Source organism: Poeciliopsis prolifica, unplaced genomic scaffold (genome assembly GCF_027474105.1).
Source record: "Poeciliopsis prolifica strain line A6 unplaced genomic scaffold, Auburn_PproV2 SCAFFOLD037, whole genome shotgun sequence".
Taxonomy (NCBI): Eukaryota; Metazoa; Chordata; class Actinopteri; order Cyprinodontiformes; family Poeciliidae; genus Poeciliopsis; species Poeciliopsis prolifica.
Window position 1 is genome coordinate 5,285,827 of NW_026562412.1, and position 19,551 is coordinate 5,305,377.

Below are 19,551 nucleotides of genomic sequence, written 5' to 3' on the forward strand. Positions count from 1 at the left end.
TGACTACTTTGTTTCAAAGTAGACAATTTTTAAGCAATTTTGCTTGTTAGTTTTCTGTTCTAAAATAGAAAACTTCTGGAAACTTTGTCGCTGACAGACAATTAGTTATAGGTATCTGTAACTAACTGTCATGAATGTTGCTTTGGACTTGCTATGGGAACAATAAATAAGCTACATTCTCTGTCTCATGCGAATTAATCCTGACAGCTGGGATTTTGTTGATATATCTTTCTCTTGGACATTGGTCAAAATGTTAATATATTTCTTTTTGTTGGTCTCATGGTTCATCTATGCTTTGTGCTGTGTTTGCCTACCAAGATGATGGTTCAGGAGCATGGGTTACTTCTGGTTCACATTTGTGGGAAATATATATATATATTTATCCATTCTTTTTTTAGGTCTTAAAGTTCTATAAACGATTGTCTATAGGTAGTTTACATTGGGTTCGCACAGATTTTATATATTACAGACATTCAGTATATTTTCTATACTGAACATTGTTTTAGTATTTATAAGCTGTGACTTTTTAAAAAGATAAAATCTGTATAAAACCTTAGGCTTTGGAGAAAAAAATATGTTTACTATATTTTTTACCCTATTAATTTATGATAGCATTTATTTTCCTTTTTATATTATCTGTTTCTGTGGTTTTGAGTAACCCAGCTTGTGCCTAATATCTGTATAATAATAATAATAATAATAATAATAGCTATAAAAACTGACATAATTTTTTTTAAATCCAAGCTAGCTCCCCACAGCCACTTACATCTTCATCAACTCTTTGAACAATCTTTGATAAGATGAGCTAAAACTAAATGTAAGAAATTGAATTAGAATTTCCAGCAGCACGTGAAGGCAGCACCCAGCTCGCGCTGACGTCAGCTCGTTCTAACCGTTATGGCGGCCAACAAAGGATCAGGATGCCGCGATGATAATCAGCGTGCTGTAAAACTCCGAGTGACTTTTATAGACTGAAACAAACGTCTACACTATAAAAACAAACACACCTCTCCATTTCAGACGGAGCCGGCGGGTTTCTGCTGGGTTTCACAGCGCCGCCATAATCAGAGACGGCTCTGTGTACGTCAGTTGCTAGGCAACGGCAGGAGACGCTTTCTCTCCAAACCTTGAATTTTTCTAGTGGTGGCGAAAAGCTTTTCTCGAAGCGATGTCTACTGAAAAACAGGCAGCTGGAAGAAAAGTTGACGGTCTTCCGGTGAACCAAGTAGCAACAAACGCATCGGATGATTTGAAAACGTCTTCCGGGATGGGATCTCTGGTGAAAGTCGCGTGGAGGCTGCTGGATCAGTTTTCATCTGACCCCCGCTGCGTGGACGAGTTCGTAGAGGATGTTTCCACGGATTTACAGGCGGTACATAAAGTGTAAATCACACCAATGCTGGAGGTTATTACTACTAGTCGTATTGGAGCCATTGTAGATAGAAAGGAGGAGCACATTTCCGTAAAAAAAAAGAAATCTGAAAATGTTAGATGAATTTCAGAAATTTTCGAGACAAAATATTGGATATTTTTTGTATTTGAAAGGCAAAAATTTATGGAGATTTTCTGAGTCTCAAAAGTCGAAAATGTTCAGCTTTTGACACTAAATATGCAAATTCTTTTGTACAAAATTTCAGATTTTAATCTCAAAATTATTTTTTTATTTTTAACTTTTCAAATTCAGAAATGTTATTGTTTTGTTTTTTTTTATTGAAAATTTATTATATTAATGTACATTTTTCTGGGGTTTTTTCTGACAAATGTTTTACTTTCCAAACTTTTTTCTAGAAAATGTCTACAATTTTTGGTTGGAACTTTACTTCTTCTTTTTTTTTCTGTTATCTGTTGCAGAGCTTTGATCCTCTGGAGAGGAAATTCATCCTCGAAATTGTTTCTGGATGTGTTGAGTATAAAAAGCCGCTTGATATTGTCATCAATACTTTCTATGGCCAGCATAGAAAGTGGTTGTCCAAAAGTGACCGCAACCAGTTCATCAGTAAGTGAACGTTAATTCACTTAATGGAGGGCCCGGGGGCCAAAGCCCTTGCTTCAAAAATGTTGGCCAATAAATGAAGAAATGTCTAACATTTAAAAATAACATTTTCACTGGCCTGCTCTGGCACTCTATAAAGATTTTCTGGGGGAGTCACTGGTATCATTGAATGGAATAATAATAATAATAATAATAATAATAATAATAATAATAATAATAATAATAATAATAATAATATAAGGACCTCTGACATGTTATGTGCTTTCAGTTATCTGCTACCTCTGCATGTTTAGTCTTGATCAACTTGGACTTGAACATTTTAGCACCATAGTTAAATCTCTGGGCCGTCTGAAGATGCAATTCGTAAGTGTCTCAACCAGAAAATAAATATTAGAGTGATCAGCAAATCAGCAATGCTTCTCTCTGTCTGTTCAGTTTCTTGACTTTTTCCTGTCAAACATCACCACATGGGTTCAAGAAGAATGGAACACATTCTATAACCCTGAATTCGTGGAGAAGCACTGGATCATCCCTCTGCTCAGGTAATAGAAACTGGGTCAAACAATATTCTCCAGATTCTGATTTTAAACTGAGATTTTTGACTATAATCTCAGAATTTCGACTTTTTCTTAGGATTTTGAATTTTTCTCAGAATTCTGACTTTTTCTCTGAATTTGAACTTCTCAAAATTCTGAATTTTTTCCAAAATTCTGACTCTTTTTCAGAAATCTGATATTTTTCTTAATTTAGATTTTTCAGAATTTTTACTTTTTCCTCAGAGTTCTACCTTTTTCTCAAATTTTAGATTTTCAGAATTTTGACTTTCTCCAGAAATTAAGACTTTTTTCTCAGAATTTTTGCTATTTCTCAGAATTTCTACTTTTTTCCCTCAGAATCAGAATTGCTTAAATTGTTTCTGCACTGTCAGGCAAATCTAGCCTAAAAAGTGAAAACTACTACATACTTTGAAGAGGCTTACCTATAACGAGGTAGAAACAATTATGGGATTATTTTCATTAACAATAGTAATATTATTGACATACACTTTAGAATGTTTATATTTTTTGGATTTTGATAGAAATTGACATTCTGAAATTTAGAAATCAGATTTTTAAGTCAGAATTCTGAGAGGAAAAAAATCTAAAGTTCGAGAAAATGTTAGATTTTTTGATTTGCTGGCCCTAATTCTCTTCCATAGCTTACTGACAAGAACTTAGATCCATTTATTTCAAAGTCATAGTAATGTGTCTGTGTGCCCTCCAGGTGGCGCCCTGAGATCAATCAGCTCATGGATCAGCTTTCAAAAAAGAAAAGGAGAGCTAAAGCTAAACGCACCGAGTTTCAGGATTTCGGTCTTTCCAAAATTAAACTGGAAACCCCACCCAAAGGGGATCTGAGGCGTCGGCCAGAGAAGTTCAAACCAGTCAGCATCACATTTATTCTGACAATATTCAAACATTTCCTTCAGCATCTCAGTTTAACTGCCATGGTTTGATTTCTGATACCACATAGGAAAAATGTATTTTTAAATCTCATTTTAAGTTTAAAACCATTATAAAGTGTTGCCAACCCATTAAAGTCCATCATAATGTTTGAGTTTTTGAAAACCAACATTCAACAACTTGTCAATAATGTAATTTGTTACATTCTTAGTTTATGGTTGAAGAGGTAAAATATTTAGGTTTTTTTCAGCCATCAAGCCCTTTTGACTTGACACTTTTGGTCCATAAGAAAAAAAGTTTGGACTCCCATGATTTAGAGAGTATATGTTTAAGTTATTGCACATTTTAGACAAATATTTTCTAATGCATTAAAGGTTCTGCTTTGCTCCTGTAGGTCCCAAGCAGTACTTATACGACTCCAATAGTACATCAGAAAATACAGGAGTGTAAAGAGAAGAACCAGAAAAGGGCCGAGGTACAACGTCCGCTTGTCATTTTGAGATCTGATGACAAAATATGGCGAATAAATTAAAATTTAAAAGTATTTTATTGAACCCAAAGGGAAATTAAATGTTGTTGTGACTCACATTCATTCAACTTCTTCAAAATAATTGTTGATAGTGTGTAAATGTAAGTGAAATGTTTTTGTTTTTTTTGCTTTTTTTTTTTTTAACAAAATAATCATTTTATTATGATTATTGGTTATTTAGACTGAGATGCATTTTACAGAGTAGCTGCATCACGACCCAGAGAGAAACAGTCCCCCTCGTAAACATCTGCAGCAGATGTAGGGATTATTTTATGGACTACAGTCCAACATAATCTCACTTATCACATCTGCATCTTTCCAACCCCAGAAACTTCTGCAGGTGGTCCAATTCAGGTGTGAGGATCCAGAGACATCAGAACAAACAGAGGTATTTTACCTTATTTTATTTCATTTTTTTATTTGTTTATTTGCTCTTTTATTTATTTATTAATGATTTATTTACATAGCTTTTTTTCTGAACATAGAAATGACTAATGACAGAAAATATTTTTTAAAAAGTGGTTTTAAAAGACAACATGTTATGAGTTGTACGTCAGAATTTTAGCCTGATTCATTTTTGATTAATTGTGAGAATATAGTCATAATATTAGCAGATAAAGAATGTATTAAAATTAAGAGAAAAAAGTTGCTTTATAAGAAAAATCTAGTAAAATTATCAAGAGCTAACATGACCAGATCCTCTTTTCAAAGTCATGCTAATTTGATGCCGTTACGCTAGAAGATGAATTATTTTGTTATCTGTAAAACTCATAGCAAAGTTCACTGAAATGCTCAACATTCCTCATTTTAATCTATTATTTTTTGTGTTGGAGTTCTCAAAAAATTACTACTTCATTCTCCTTTATTATGACTTCATTCTTGTAATCAAAAGGAAAAGTAGCTCTAATATTCAAAGTCCAGAAAAATGAACGTTGTAAAATATGCTTGCCAACCAAAATGGCCACCGCAGGTGTGTTGACATCACTTTGAACTATGAAAACCTAGATTTTTCACAAATTAAATCTTTAAAATGTGATCAATTGACCAAATCAATAACATTGTACATCGTAAAGCAGAATAATTAGTGTCTGCTTTGTTCTGTTTTGCAGGCTGTGATTTCCCCGACTGAGGCAGAAGGCAGCGTCAAAATGAAGCCAGAGTATTTTTATGCAAAACAAATTCCTCGCAGTAGTACGGTAGTAATCACCTGTTACAACTGCTGCACTCCCTGATCGGTGTGTAAGCTGTCCAAAATGATATTTATCTGATTATTGCAGGTGGAGATCCACCCAGTCAGGCTTAATAATGCAGCTATTTATAGAAGAGAGGCTTTGCATGACCGTCTGGTGAAAGAGGAGCTACGCAAGTAATGAAACACATCCAAAAATTTATTTCTGACTCAGATAGATTCAATTAGCTTGTATTACAAATTTTCTCAGTCGCTTTGTGCGCATTTCTCTACTCATTTTTGACATTCGCAAAACAAAACGTTTATTTCTCAAAACTAAATGTCTGAGATTAATCGAGTTAATCGTGATTAATCGACTGTTGAAATAATAGTCAACTAATTTAATAATCGATTAACTGTTAGCTGGAGTATACAGATTTGCTGAAAGAACAACATTCTCAAAGAAGTAATCAACTCAAAGCCTTAAAAATATAAACATTTGCATTTAGGATATATGAAAACTTTTGTCTGTAAATATTTTTGTTTAGCCAGAACTCCTAAAGCTTCAGTTTTAGCTTCACCTGGTTCAAACTCTATTAAAATGTCTCTGATTGAGCATCTTTTGCTATCCAGTTATTAATCAGTTTGTCCAAATAAATAATACACACATCAGCCCTGCACTGTACTGAAGCAGGAAGCAGCTTTTCACATGTTCATGTTTTGAGGTTACAAACAATCAAGCGTTCTCTAAAGGAATGTTGTGATTTTTTTTAAATTTTATTTAAGAAAATGTTTATTTTCTTATTTAAAAATGAAATAAATTATTGTTGATTTGCATCTTTCAATATATTTCATTGTATAAAAATCTGATTAATCGATTAATTGTCAGAATAGTAGATTAATCAATAAATAAAATAGTTGTTTGTTGCAGAACTAGCATAGAACAAAACATACAGCATGAGTCAACTTGTGAAATAACTGAATAATTCTGCCATTTACCCAGTAGCTGTTTGTTTTAGCTGCTTTAGTTTGGTTAATCAGCCTTCCTGACTCTTCATGATCTGATATCAATGATGCTGCTTCGCTCAACTGATCAGAAGGAAATGACTGTTTTAACAGAATAGATGCACTGGTGCAGGGAGCGACGGACATGTCGCCTGTCCTGCAGCGGATAAAGGAGCTGGAGGAGCAGGAGCGCCAGGAGAAGCGGCAGGCAGAAGAACGGACCCGTCTGCAGACTCAGATCATTGAAAAGGAGATAGCTCTGACTCGCAGACGGATTGCTGAGCAAAAACATGAAGCTGTTCTGTGCAACAGAGAAGAGGTGCGTAATAATCACTTCATGACGATGAGAAAATGTCTTTATTAGGGCTGCAACTAATGATTATTTTAGTAATTGAATATTTTGTCAATTATTTTGACGATTAATCAATTAATCAGATAGAGAAATACTACAATATACATATTTTTCATTTAATTACTTGAGCCTTTTTTATGCATATTATATTGGAGACACATTAAATCATATATTATCATATATAATTCCTTTCATGGATTTGAACCAGGTGAAGTTCAACTACATCACTTCAGGAGTTCTGAGGACGACGTATCTGGAAAAATCTTTTTCAAGATAAAAGATTTTTATCTTAAATTCAAAATATATATATGTATTTTGTACCTTTCTGACTTAATCACTCATCTGATTGTGTCAGAATATTACTTTATTTTTGAGACCATATACTTCAGTTAATGATTAATCAATTACTAAATTAGTTGGCAATTATTTCAATAATCGATTAATCGCGGTTAATCTGATTAATCGTTTCAGCCCTAGTTTTTACAGAAGATTACACAGCACCTTAAAGCATGAAGACACCCTGGGGATCAATTACACAAAGCATTCAGTTGCTTATAACTCTTTTTCACAGATGGTTTTGAAAATCAGTTTAAAAATATCTTCTTGCCCCTCAGACTGCTCGCCTCATGGAAAAATATGCAGAAAAGAGGCTGAAGGAAGAAAAGAAAATAAGAGACTTGGTGCAACAAGTGATGGAGGGCAGAATTAACTCCAAAGCAGCTCAAGAAAGGAGCAAGAAAATAAAGCAGAGAATCGGTACGCCTTGTCCTTTGAAGGCATGAAGAGAGCAATTTAACAATTTGTCACTAATTATGGTGATGTTAACGCACATTTCACAGTGAAAGAAGTATCGGAGGCAAAACAGGAGCTGCTTCGCCAAGCCCTCGAGAAAAAAGAGGAGGAGCTCAGAAAAAAGATTCAACTCATCCACGAAATTCATGTCATTGAGTCGCTGCCTGTCGTCAAACGAAACATCTTCGACGAGACGGAGGTAAGTGGATTTCACGGCCGGAGTCGGCCGGAGTCGGCTGGAGTCGTGGATCCCAGTGGATCCCCTGAGCCGTCTGTCTGTGCCAGATTCCAGGCTACAAGCTGATGGGTGAGATGTCGCTGGGCGAGCTGAAGGAGAGGCTGGCGCTGCTGAGGGAGAACCAGAAGAAAGAGGAGGAGGAGCGACGCAGCAACATCCTGGAGGAGAAGCAGAAGAAGAAGCAGCAGATCCTGGACACGCTGGACAACATTGACCTCCACAGGAAGCTGCTGACGAAGGAAGCAGCCGACAGGTTTGCTGACATGATTCGTCAAAATAATCGATTATTAGAATAAATTACTAAATCAATTTATTTAGTAATTTATTAATCGTTAACTGGAATATAAAGACGCAAAAAAAGGCAATTTATACAGAGCAGTACAAAATGTGAATATATCCTGCATTTAAGAGGAAAATTTCACTTTTTTGTAAATATGTTCTGCCCAGAACTTCTCAAGTTAACTTTAGTTTCACCCAATTCAAGTTACGTTTAAAAAAATCTAAACAAGTATTTTTAACTGTAGATGCATCCTTTGTTACAAATAATCAACTGTTCGCCAAAGGAATCCTATGTAATTACATGATAGGCAATGAAATATTATTTTCTTATTCATGTTTATTTGCATCTTTTAATTTGTTGCAAATATTATGTAAAAATATTAGAAATATAAATAAAAATCAACAGAATGTGACTGTTAAAAAATGAATCGATTAATCGTCAGAATAACTGATTAATCGATAATTAAAATAATAATTGCAGCTTGAATCTGAACTTAAATGCACATGATATGATTTATGTTTCATTACAATTTGCACTTCTGAGTCTTTTGTTGTTTATGTATTTCTAAAGGGACAATACACGTCACATAATATGAAAATTAATCATCAGAATAGTTTATTAATCAACAACTAAAGTAATCATTAGTTGCAGCCTGAACTTGAACATAAATGTGATTGATTACAACTTGCACTTATGGGGCTTCTGCTGTTTATTTATATCTAAACAGACAATACATTATATGGCAAAGTTAGCCATAAAGGCTAGTTTTCAGGTGTAGTTCCTCTGGTGAAATGTAACACATTTAAGTGCAACACGACTCTTTTGGCACCTTGCAGGAAAGAGCAACGGCGTGCCCAGCAGGAGCTCCTGCAGCAGTTGGTGGCTGAGGACGACACCATCGTGGCTCTGAGGAAGAAGCTGGAGGATAAGAAACAAGAGCTACACAAAGTGAAGGAACTTGAGAGGATCCGGGCCAAACCCAGCAAAAGGTTCAGCAGGGCAGCGTCTAGTCAGGTGAGTTTCCTGCAGGGATCCTTCAGTCTTCCTGCTTCAACGTCAGTTGTTCTCGTCTCCTTCCTTCCTTCCTCCAGGGACAGTTAAGGGAGTCGACATGGGAGGAGTTGGAGGAGAGCTTAGCCCGCTATGTTTAGGGCGCCGAGTGATTCAACCACTTTGGAGAAAAACACGTAAAAACATGTGAACGATACTCCCTGATATGACTCATGTTTCATCTTATCATTATTTTAAACCATTCTGATTCATTTTCAATACATTAAATCTTATTAAAAATGCCCCAGTCTGCCTGAGGTTTGTTCACAGAATCACTTTTTTAAGACCATACTTTTGTTTCAGTTCCTCCAACAGCTTCAAGAAGCAAGAAAGGGTGAAAACAGGAAGTGAACCTTTAACCTCTGACTCGTGGGAATTTTCCAGAACACATCGTCCACTAAAGTTACTCAGAAAGTCCAGAATCGTCCCGACTGCTCACTGTTTTTCCACCAACTTAGACGACCAGATCGGAATTATGTGTTGCCATACAAAGACAGTGAGCTTGATCTGTAACGGCTTTCCATACAGTCAAGGTTTAAACTGAGAAACGTTAAACTACTTGAGACACAGCAGAAAGTTAAAACAAGCAAGTATTAATAATAAAACATGAGAGAATAAAAGTAAAGTAAATTAATCACTTTCAGAGAATGAGGAACTGTGAAATAAGGAACTGTGCCGAGGTCACAAGATGAAACACTAAAATATGTTTTTATGTTTGTTGTTCATTTTAGGATATTATGTATTTGCTTTGATTCATTCTGAATGTGACATAATGATGTCAAGAAAAATATATAAATACTTGATGAGTAAAAAGATTTATGTAAATAAAAAAAAACTATGTCATAAATGATTGAACTGAATAAAAAATGTTTTGTACAACATGAAATAAACAGACAAAATTAGATAAACATACAATAATATAACATTAATATCTGATTTGATCTGAACAGGGTTGGATGGAACCATATATAAAATATATTACATTGGAAATAATTTATGTAAATGACAAGTATGTAGCATAATAAATTACTGTTGTGGAAAATAATAAAACAGTAAAGATTTTGATGTCTGTTATGAATAAATTACATTCATGATTATTTAAAAATGTTGCATACTTAATTATTGATGCTAATATAATAAATGGATGAAATAAATGAATGAAAAAATATTTAACAGAATAAATAATACATTTAAACAGTAATATTTAACGTAAGAAATATCAGTGAATGGAAAAAATATGAAACATAAATAATTTAAGGATTTTGTGGCAGCGGCGCCCCTGCTGGTCGCTGCCTGTAACTGCAGCAGCTGCCGCTGCTGTCCGTTTTCTTTCGGTTTTAACCTCCAAAGTAAAATCACATGACGCGCATTTTGTCATATGACAGCGATGAGAGAGCGGATTCTCGGCTGAATAAGGCTCTGGGGTTTTCAGAGCCGCTCCGGGATGAGATGCTGCAGACAGACCCAGGCTGGAGGTTCGGTTCTGATCCGCAAGAGGATGGACCGTCTGCGGCTCCTGTCTGCCCTCACCGCCGCTTGTTTCATCGGTGAGTTTCAGCAAAACAGGGGGAAAAAAGCAGTGAATTATTTTTGATAGAAAAATAAATAAAGCTCCAGATTTGGAGACTAAATAATTTAACCCAGATTCTGCAAAACTCAGATTTTGTTGTGAATATTTATTCTGTTATTTCTTTTATAACTTGCTTAAAATTATTTTATCTGACTCTTTATTGGTTTTAATCACAATATTATACACATACCTGCATCGCTGGAGCTTTTTCTTTTGTTTTACTCGCAGTGGAATAACTTTATATCCCTAAACTCTCTTATCTTTTAGTCGTTTTTACAATTGCTTTAGTATTTTGGGAGGTTTCGGACCATCACATGACTCCCCGCTGCTGAATAATTGAATTTTATGAAGATCGTGGCTCCTATTCAAGAAAGCACTTGAGCACATGCCTGCTGTGATTAGCGCCACAATATGGACTCTGTTTGCATTTCTACCTGCTGCCTTCACTGGCACGCAGGATGGATTTCATACGGAAGTTTTTCATTTGGGTGGTAAAGTCAGGTCTGGCCATTTATCATGGAGCTCCAGTCATCTTTAGTCTAAGTCAGGGCTTTTCAAAGTGTGGGGCGTGGACCTCCTGGGGGCACCTGAACTTTTCGGGGGGGGGGACATGACCGCAATCATTTAGCCAACTTCTCCAAACTAAATAGAGACAAAATTGATAGATTTTTAGTTCAGCTATGGTGAGTAAAGAGAGTCTGGTTTCTGATTATTGTTTAAAAATCGGATTTTCATGGTTTGGGTTTGAAGATGTTTCACTATGGTTGTGCCATTTGGGTAGTGTTAGGGTTAAAAGTTATTCAGTAAAAAATAAACAGGAATATGTTTTGTTATTTAGCCTGTCATAAGAGCAAAAAAAAAATGGTGGTATATATCTTTTTATAAAGGTTACAGTTAGCAACAGTTTGCTAACTGTGAGTTAGTTAGCAAGGCATAAGTTTAGCTTAAAACAAATATGTTACTGGAAGCTAACTGTTCAGCTTAAGACAAAATAATTAGATAGCTTGCTATATCTTTACTTTGAAACTAAACATGTATTTCACAAGCTGAATAGTTAGTTGGTAAACTAAATAGTTAGCTTCAAACTAAATTTATATATAGAAATAATACATATTAAGTTGAGAAGCTGCCTATTTAGTCAGAAAGCTAAATATGTAGCTTCAATCCAAAATCTTTATTTAGTAAGCAAAATATTTATTTTCAACTTCAATATTTAGATAGCCAGTTAAATATTTATACTAAATATTTAGTGTGCAAGCTAGATATTTAGCTTTAAACTAAATATTTAGATAGCAACTGTAAGGAGCTACATTTGTATTTAGCTAGCCTCACATTTAGTTAGCTATATCTTTAGTTAGCAAGCTAAATATTTAATCTGAAGCTACATATTTACCTCAACAGAAAGTAGTTTGTAAATGACAAGGCAAGTGAAGTATCATATCCTGTGGCGCTATGCGTACCTAAACCAGGTAAACCTGAACAATAAACAACAATGAAACGTGTCTGACTGCAACATCAAATACAGCAACAACCAAACCTTTATAGAAATATTAGCGATAGCATTGAAAACTAAGTTTAACTGAGCAGATTTTTGGTTGTTTATTGAAGAGCAGGCTGCTGGGCTTAGCATCCAGATTGGAATGATGCAGACTGGTCCACATCATTCCTGTGGTTTTTATAGGTTGGGTGTTCATGTCCTGGTCTTGTCAGACAGCTGTTTGCGGATGGATGACCGGATTCTTCTCCCTCAGGTTTGGTGCAGAGCCAGACCACGCTCGCCCCTGCTGTGATGAGCACTACGGCGGTGCAGAATGCCACCGTTGTGACTCCAACCCCCATGATTTTCAGCAGCACTACCCCAGGCTGCTCCAGCTTCAACATTTCTACTTGTGAGGCCTGTGCGCCGGGGTCACAGTACGACAACAGTGAGTCAGTGGTTCTGAATTTACATCAGTCGTCTGCTTTTTTTCAACAGTGGGCAATTATTATATCGTTTAACATTTATCGAGAAACATTTCTGATTGTTTTCATGGAATATATCTCTTAAAAATGACCTAAAAGGCTTAGTTGAACAGGTTATGATAGGTCTATGGGGGATAGAAAACATATTCATTACACTTTTTACACCAAAATCAGTCTTTGACAATCAGATTTTAGTCTGCTCAGTTCTGCATATTTGGAGCTATTTAACGGGAACAAACAGAAACACGACGGTCTCTGAACATTACACAAAATCTTTTTTCTTAATAGTGAGTCAACAACGAAACACTTGTCCTTTCCAGCAGTTGCTGTGAAGCACATTCAGCAATAAAACCAGCTGACCAAACAAAATGGAGCTCCACCTGGATTGCTAAGTAACGGTTAAATACTCACAAATTGTGACTTAACAATTAGGAGGTTTTTGAAACGGCTCATTTTCCAGACATGAAGAACATTAACTTGTTACTCAAAAGCAGTGGTTTTCTTAAGCGCTTGGGGTAATTTTAGAAGCACAAAATCATGAAAATAATTTTTGTCATCATAATCTTTGTTCTGGTCACAATATCACAAAATATCTAAATCCATATTGTCCACCGCCACCTTCTACATTTGTAACATGTTTGCTGTCTCAGTTCTCTATAACGTCCATTTCATACAAAAACAAACAAAAAAAAAAATGAAGTAAATTTCTGCCCCAAAAATCTCAGGAATTTCCTAGAAAAAAAATGAAAATTGCTCAATTAGAAAAGTTGGACATTTGCTAAAAAAACAAAATAATGTGAGAGTCATCTCCAAAATGTTCTAGAAAAAGACTCTGAAATGTGTAGATTAATCCTAGAAGTTTTCTACAATTTCTAAAATATTTCAGAAAATTTTTGGTTTTTCAAATTTCAAATAGCAAATTTGTAGTAAATTCTCTAGAAAACTCAGAAATGTCAAATTTCTAAAAGTCAAATTTTGACTTTTGAACAAAGTATTTTCTTTCAAAGATTAAACTTTTCAAACTGAAAAATGTCCAAGTATTTTTCTTGAAATTTTCTGCGATTAATTTTGAGTTTTTCTAGCAAATTTTAACTTTTCAAAGTCATAAATATTTTGGCATTAAATTTACTCCTCTTCTCTTTCTATCTCAACAGCCATGTTTGCTGTCGCAGGTTTCTGCCTAACTGAAGAGTTTTTTCTCTGCCTCCTCAGACACGCTGCTGTGTACGTGCTGCCCTGATCCTGGGCTCTGTATATTTCCTGGAGCCTGTCTTCCATGCAAGACTGGTTTCTATCAGCCGCTAGCAGGACAGCAGCAGTGTCTAGCTTGCAGTCGGGGCTCCTACACAAAGTAAAACCTAATATCTTTAAAACTATTCCCTAAAGTTTTATTTTCTATCCTTTAGCTTGTTTTTCTCCTTCCTTCCAGTTTCACTGGGAGTCCATTGTGCCACCCCTGCCCTGCTGGATCCTTCAACAACAACACGGCTGCAGAAAGCTGCACAAGCTGTTCCCCAGGTATGTGTTTTACTTTTTTATCTAAAAGTCATTCCTGTGTTATAAATCAGTGACAGAAAAATCAATATGAAGAAGTAAAAAAAAACACAGTTTCACTTCGAAATCCAGCTCAAATATGTGGAAAACATGTTTACAATACCGCAATCTAAAATCAGATAGAAACCGTGATTCACACAAGTTATTTTCCACCTTCTGCTTTCAGGTTTGTTTGCATCAAAGCTCGGCTCGACTTCCTGCACGCCATGTCCCCAGGGAAGCTTCTGCAAGTAACTTCTTTTTATTTTATATTTTTGTTTGTTTTGTTCTGTAACCAGGACCCAAAATGGTCAAATGTTTGTCTGTTTTTGTGCAAAAAGGGGAAAAAATAATCAGTTATCCAACCTCTAAATTGAACATCACATGCTTCCATCCCATGGCTGTGTTTGCCACCACACACACACACACACACACCCACACACACACACACACACACACACACACGCACACACACACACACACACACACACACACACACACAGACTGAACAGCTGGGGCTCTGAGTATTCGCTGCATAAAAATCAAAGCGCCGTGTATTATCTCGTCTCGGTGACTTGTAGCTTCTGAAAGAAGCTTCCTGTCTGAGGTTCTGCAGAGAATTTTTTTTCAGTTTCCCAAAGCATTTCTAAGGAATTATGTGTTTCATTTGCTCTGTGCTTTTTTGTTTATTTATGCACAGCGGTTCTTTCAGTTGCTGAATGAAACATGATCAAGCAACCTAGACTGGATCATTATAACTAATTAGGTTCTGCTAGGCTTCTGACAGGGATTATCATTTCATTGATCAAAACAGCTTTAAAGTCTGGAGAACTTTGACACTTGTATTGTTTTTCTTTGTTAATCTTTCTTTAGAAGAAAACCGTTTCCCTCAGAGTAATTTCCACTCACAGCATGACCCACTTTCTTTTCTAATTAGCTTTACACTTTAATCTCTTGAAATATTTCTCAGGTTTAGCAAAAAGTATCTGAGTTTTTTTCTTTTTTTCAGAAAACAAAAAACAAAAAACTGGTCACGATTATATTTGTTGAAAACAAATGCATCGTAAAGGGTGTTGAGTGTTTTTATTCTTCCATTTGACTTTCTCCTGCTTCTAAAACACTTCATCCAAGGTCATCCAAGCACTTAGAAAAAAACACCCACCAATTTTCTGTCATTAAGTTAACATTAAGTTAATTTTTGGTGTCTAGAAAATGAACCTTTTCAAAACAACCCCAGTTGTTTAGTCGCATTTGACAGGCACTGCGACATTGCCTTTTAAAACAACTTTAACCATCTCTCCTTCCGTCGGCAGTTCGTCTGGTTGCACACAATGCCCGATGTGTCCCGGAGGAACAGAAGCTCTGCAGACCGCTGCTAAAGATTGCACCCCCTGCCGACCAGGTATTCACATTAGCATTTTCCTGCAGTTTGTTTTAAGAAAATCCAACAAAAAACAGAGGAATTGTTGTGAATCCAGTTTGGTTTTAACAGGCATGCACAAGGCGTCCCATCAGACGATGTGTCAGATCTGTAGCAGTGGCTTCTACCAGATTCTCTGGGGTCAGGAGAGCTGTGACCTCTGCCCCGAGAACCACTACTGCCCTGTGAGCGCCGCACACTCTCAGAACAAACAATGGTTGAGCTGGAAGAAATGGTGCGTCCAGTTGTACTCGGAATTCAGAAGTTCGGACTCCCCAGTTGGAAATTCAATTGGAATGCCCTCAAAAGTCATATTTCCCACTGGGAAGATATATGCTTCAATATGGCTGCTTCTCACATCAAGAGTAAAACATGTTCATCTTACAAAACACAGAAAAAAGTCAGCCTAAAAATTTATGCTACATGTAGCACTTGCAACTCTAAACTGAAAAAATAAGAAATTATGTTAGTTTATGGAAAGTAAATAATATGATTTACTTTCAACAACGTTTATGGGCGTCACCATGTTGAAATTTTTACAGAAGGATATCTCTGCCGATTCAAAGTTGGCGTTTGAATCTAAAGAAGAAACACTGGTTACTTCCAGCAGCAGAACTCTTTCAGGAACTTACAAAAATGATCTGGGGTGACTGCTTTAAAAAGATGAACAAAAAAACAGAACTTAATGACACAATTTCTTTGTTTCAAGGCAAGTTATATTACTTTTTTATAGCTTTTTTTTTTACATATATCTTTAAAAACTTCTTTTGTCAGTTTCGCAGTACTTCATTAACCTAAAGGTCGTCAGCATGTAGCCCTCCCTACGGAAAAACAACTTTGAAAAATCAGTTTTTTATTAAAACAGTGTGATTTATGGTCTTATTTTGAAAATGTAACCGGATGTTCTGTGTTCAGAGAGGCGGGAAGGGAGAGCCGCCGCTAATGTTGGACCGGCTAACACAATCTTCCTACTGTTATTATATTCAAATGCTAATATGTCTTCTGATATCCTAAGTTACAACAGCAAGCTCATAAAACTAAAAAGGGATAAAGGAAAGTCCGATGCTATCGAAGTAAGCTGGCGACATTTTAAAAAAGAAAAAACTCGAACGGTGAAAGATAATCTTGACCAATCAGGAGAGGTCCTTGAGAACGCTGTTACGTCGGGTGTGACGTCAAACCCAGTTCCGAGTTCCCACTTCCCAGGCAACTGGAGCGACGCAGAATATCTTCGTTGTATGACGGAGCGGTTATTGTTTCAGAGCCCCGACGTGAACCCCATTCAGTGTCCGAGCGATGCTTTCTGCCCCAAAGGCAGCACGGCGCCGGGTTACTGCATGGAGACGTTCTTCAGGAAAGCAGGGGACACCTGTGAACTGGCGCCGGTTACTATCGCTCTGCTGGTCATCGGAGGGGGCGGTGAGTGGCTGGTTGGAACAAAATAACAGAAGTTAGAAAAATAAGCTGCTCTAAATTAATCTGGGTTTTTTTTCCGAAAATTATTATTAGTATTATTAGTATTTGTAATCTGGATTTTTTCCCCACAGTAAGGTGTGATGTGAGCGCGCCCCGGCCGCCATCTTGTTTTACCATCGTGTTTTACAGCTTCTATTTGAACTTTGAATTCAAAGTATAGGGGTCAAGCTACTGCAATTATTTATACAATAATACAATTATAATATTACAAGGATACATTCGTAGTAACATATTACCAGAATGAAGTTGTAATTTTATGAGAACTTAAACATGAATAATAAATATTAATCATACAAACGTTTTTTTCTCATAAAAACAACTATTTTCTTGTAATTTTGATTTTAATATGTTCTTCTGGTAAAATTGCATTTTTATTCTGCTAACACTATGACTATTTTCTTCTAGTTAAGTAAAAATTCTCATAGATTTTCCTTAAAACTTGAAATTGAAAGGCACTTTATGAAAATATTTTTCATCATTTGTAATTTTCGCTATAGAAAAGAAACAGGAAAAAATTTAGTAAAATCAAAAATCTTATTTTTAAGTGATATCACCCAGCCCAACTTTTAATACATCTGAGAGGACTCTAAATTATTTTAGTGTATGTTAGGTTTGGATTTTTCTGATGGCACAGTTTTTTTTGTAACTCGTTGCTTCTGGTTTTATTACACAGAAAAACATTTAAACTTTCAGGAAGAAGTGGTGATATCAGAACACATTTCTTCTTGTTTTATCTTCATGCGTAACTGGATCTTATGACTAAATTTGGCACAGTCAGCTGTTAGAAGTTAAAACATAATGAACAATCAGAGTCATGCTGAAACATCAGTGCAGTTTTTGATCGATCACTTCCTGTCTCTGTTCTTCAGTGGCCTTACTCCTCATCATTTTGTTGGTTCTTCGTCGACGCCGGGACTCTGACGGAGAGCTGGCAGTCGCCCGGGCTCCTTTACTACGCAAAGAGCGACCTCAGGGTCGGTATTACGGCCTGCCCTGCGACACGGAACCAGTCTATGCCGGCTGGTGAACACTTTCCAAACTGAACTGTAACTTCAAAGGTGACCTATTATGCTTCCTTAAACATATTAGGACAGTTTTATGGGCTACACAAAACATGTTCATTATAGTTTTTACATAAAATCTTTCTCACATAATGACATTTTAGTCTAAGTTCTGCCTATTTTGAGCTGTTTTAGGTCCTTTTGTCACTTCCAAATAAGCTCAACATTTGCAGTCATATATAAAAATGCCTGCAAACATATTCGCAATTATACAACCGTACCTCTTTGAAAAGCGATGGTACAGCCTCCCGCACAACCATCAAGAAGCCAGAAAGTAGTTACATGATGGTAACAACAAAAGAATGTCTTTTTCAGCAGCGATTGTACAGCGCATGCAGCAGTAAAACCAGTTGATCAGAAGTTACCTGATTGCTAGGTAACGGTGCAGCATCCTTTATGAATAAAGAAATTGGATGTTTTTGAAATGGCTAATTTTCCAGACACAGCTAGATGTTTTTTGTTTTTTATTTTTATTTTTTTTAAAGTGCTTGGACTGTTTTAAGAAGTTGAGATCCAAGTCAAAGAGCAAATGTGAATTTTGAATAATAGGTCCCCTTTAAAGTTCTGAACTGGTGCCTGAAAACAAATTAATTACCTAAAATGAGAGCGACAAACAAAGGTGAGTAATTCTGGGATTTGTGATGTCATCTTTTGCAAACTGTTTAACTGAGAACAGCCTCTTAAAGTACTTTAATGTTGAAGAATTGGAGTTTTACTTTAAAATGTGGTGGAAACCATGTTTTTCTTTTATTACGGAAAGGACTTTTTACACAGTTCCGTTTCATTGTTGGAGAATAATAAAGGCATGGTTCACTTCAGTTAAATTTATCCCACATCCAGCTGTTTGGATGTATTCAGTGTGCTGTAAAAATTTTTTTGTATCTTTATATTTGGCTTGTTTTTTCTTTTGAAAACTTATTTGCTGATTGCTGTTTATTTGCTTATTTTGATGTATATTATATTGGATGTTTCATTTGTGGGTTTTAAAAGTAAAATAAATAAAACATTAATTTGATTTTTATCTGTTCTCAGTCTAGAAATTCTGACTTTTTGCACACATATTGAACCAACACAGAACATGGTTTTCTGGAAAAAGTCAGAACAACAGAAATACTGCAGGTTCAAGATGAAAATATATTCTGCTATCTGAATAACCCATAAACACTTCTGTCACAATATATATATAGTTAATCCCACAGCACTGACCTCTTACCCTCTGAGGAAGCAGATCTAAATATTCATCCAAACACTGTGACAAATGGCACATCTAAAGATCTGATAAGCATGTCTGCAGAGGAATGTTTCCATAGGAGACCGTCAATAAGTCGAAATATTAGCAGAGGATTTCTGGAAGCTGAAGTTGCTTTCAAGGTTTTACACAAACAAGAACTGGATTTCTGTTTAAATTTAATAAAGGTCATGGATTTTTTTTCTTTTTTGTGAAGAAAGGATAATTAAATAAACAAATTAAGCTCATGGGACAATTTTCCACTTTATGAGCCTGACATTTTGCAAATCTTTGATTTTTATTGCTACTTTTCAAGGGAATGTTTTGGATGGTCTAATTTTTTAGTTTTACTTATCTTTTGCAGCTACCTATTTGAAAGGGACAAAAGAAGACAAATGAAGTTGAGGAAATATCTGATAAACATCTCAGTTTTTACTTTATCATTTAAAATA

At 35.7% G+C, this 19,551-nt stretch overlaps 2 protein-coding genes across 3 annotated transcripts; both read left to right on the top strand.

The window, feature by feature from the left end:
* The first annotated feature begins 888 nt into the window (after positions 1-888).
* Positions 889-9,676, top strand: cfap99 (cilia and flagella associated protein 99). 2 transcript variants are annotated; one of them, XM_055053352.1, is made up of 15 exons: positions 889-1,372; positions 1,852-1,996; positions 2,262-2,356; positions 2,429-2,535; positions 3,257-3,416; positions 3,830-3,910; positions 4,293-4,352; positions 5,074-5,160; positions 5,242-5,330; positions 6,252-6,456; positions 7,104-7,245; positions 7,329-7,480; positions 7,567-7,772; positions 8,636-8,813; positions 8,891-9,676. In XM_055053352.1, exons 1-15 carry the CDS (start codon positions 1,169-1,171, stop codon positions 8,948-8,950), a joined length of 1,971 nt encoding a protein of 656 aa, XP_054909327.1. In that variant the 5' UTR covers positions 889-1,168; the 3' UTR covers positions 8,951-9,676. The 2 variants fall into 2 exon arrangements, with proteins under 2 accessions (XP_054909327.1, XP_054909328.1); XM_055053353.1 differs by having other exon boundaries at positions 1,321-1,405.
* Positions 9,677-10,155: 479 nt separating this feature from the next.
* On the top strand, positions 10,156-18,892 carry si:dkey-21a6.5 (sushi, von Willebrand factor type A, EGF and pentraxin domain-containing protein 1). The gene is made up of 9 exons (XM_055053127.1): positions 10,156-10,396; positions 12,171-12,344; positions 13,594-13,732; positions 13,811-13,899; positions 14,102-14,165; positions 15,228-15,316; positions 15,407-15,519; positions 16,597-16,753; positions 17,680-18,892. Exons 1-9 carry the CDS (start codon positions 10,294-10,296, stop codon positions 17,835-17,837), a joined length of 1,086 nt encoding a protein of 361 aa, XP_054909102.1. The 5' UTR covers positions 10,156-10,293; the 3' UTR covers positions 17,838-18,892.
* The last annotated feature ends 659 nt before the right edge of the window (positions 18,893-19,551 follow it).

Coding starts and splice junctions, on each gene's coding strand:
- cfap99 (XM_055053352.1), top strand. CDS start 1,169: ATGTCTACTGAAAAACAGGCAGCTGGAAGAAAAGTTGACGGTCTTCCG. Junction 1,997..2,261: donor TGACCGCAACCAGTTCATCA/GTAAGTGAACGT, acceptor ATGTGCTTTCAG/TTATCTGCTACCTCTGCATG. Junction 6,457..7,103: donor TTCTGTGCAACAGAGAAGAG/GTGCGTAATAAT, acceptor CTTGCCCCTCAG/ACTGCTCGCCTCATGGAAAA.
- si:dkey-21a6.5 (XM_055053127.1), top strand. CDS start 10,294: ATGAGATGCTGCAGACAGACCCAGGCTGGAGGTTCGGTTCTGATCCGC. Junction 13,900..14,101: donor CTGCACAAGCTGTTCCCCAG/GTATGTGTTTTA, acceptor TTCTGCTTTCAG/GTTTGTTTGCATCAAAGCTC. Junction 14,166..15,227: donor CCCCAGGGAAGCTTCTGCAA/GTAACTTCTTTT, acceptor TTCCGTCGGCAG/TTCGTCTGGTTGCACACAAT.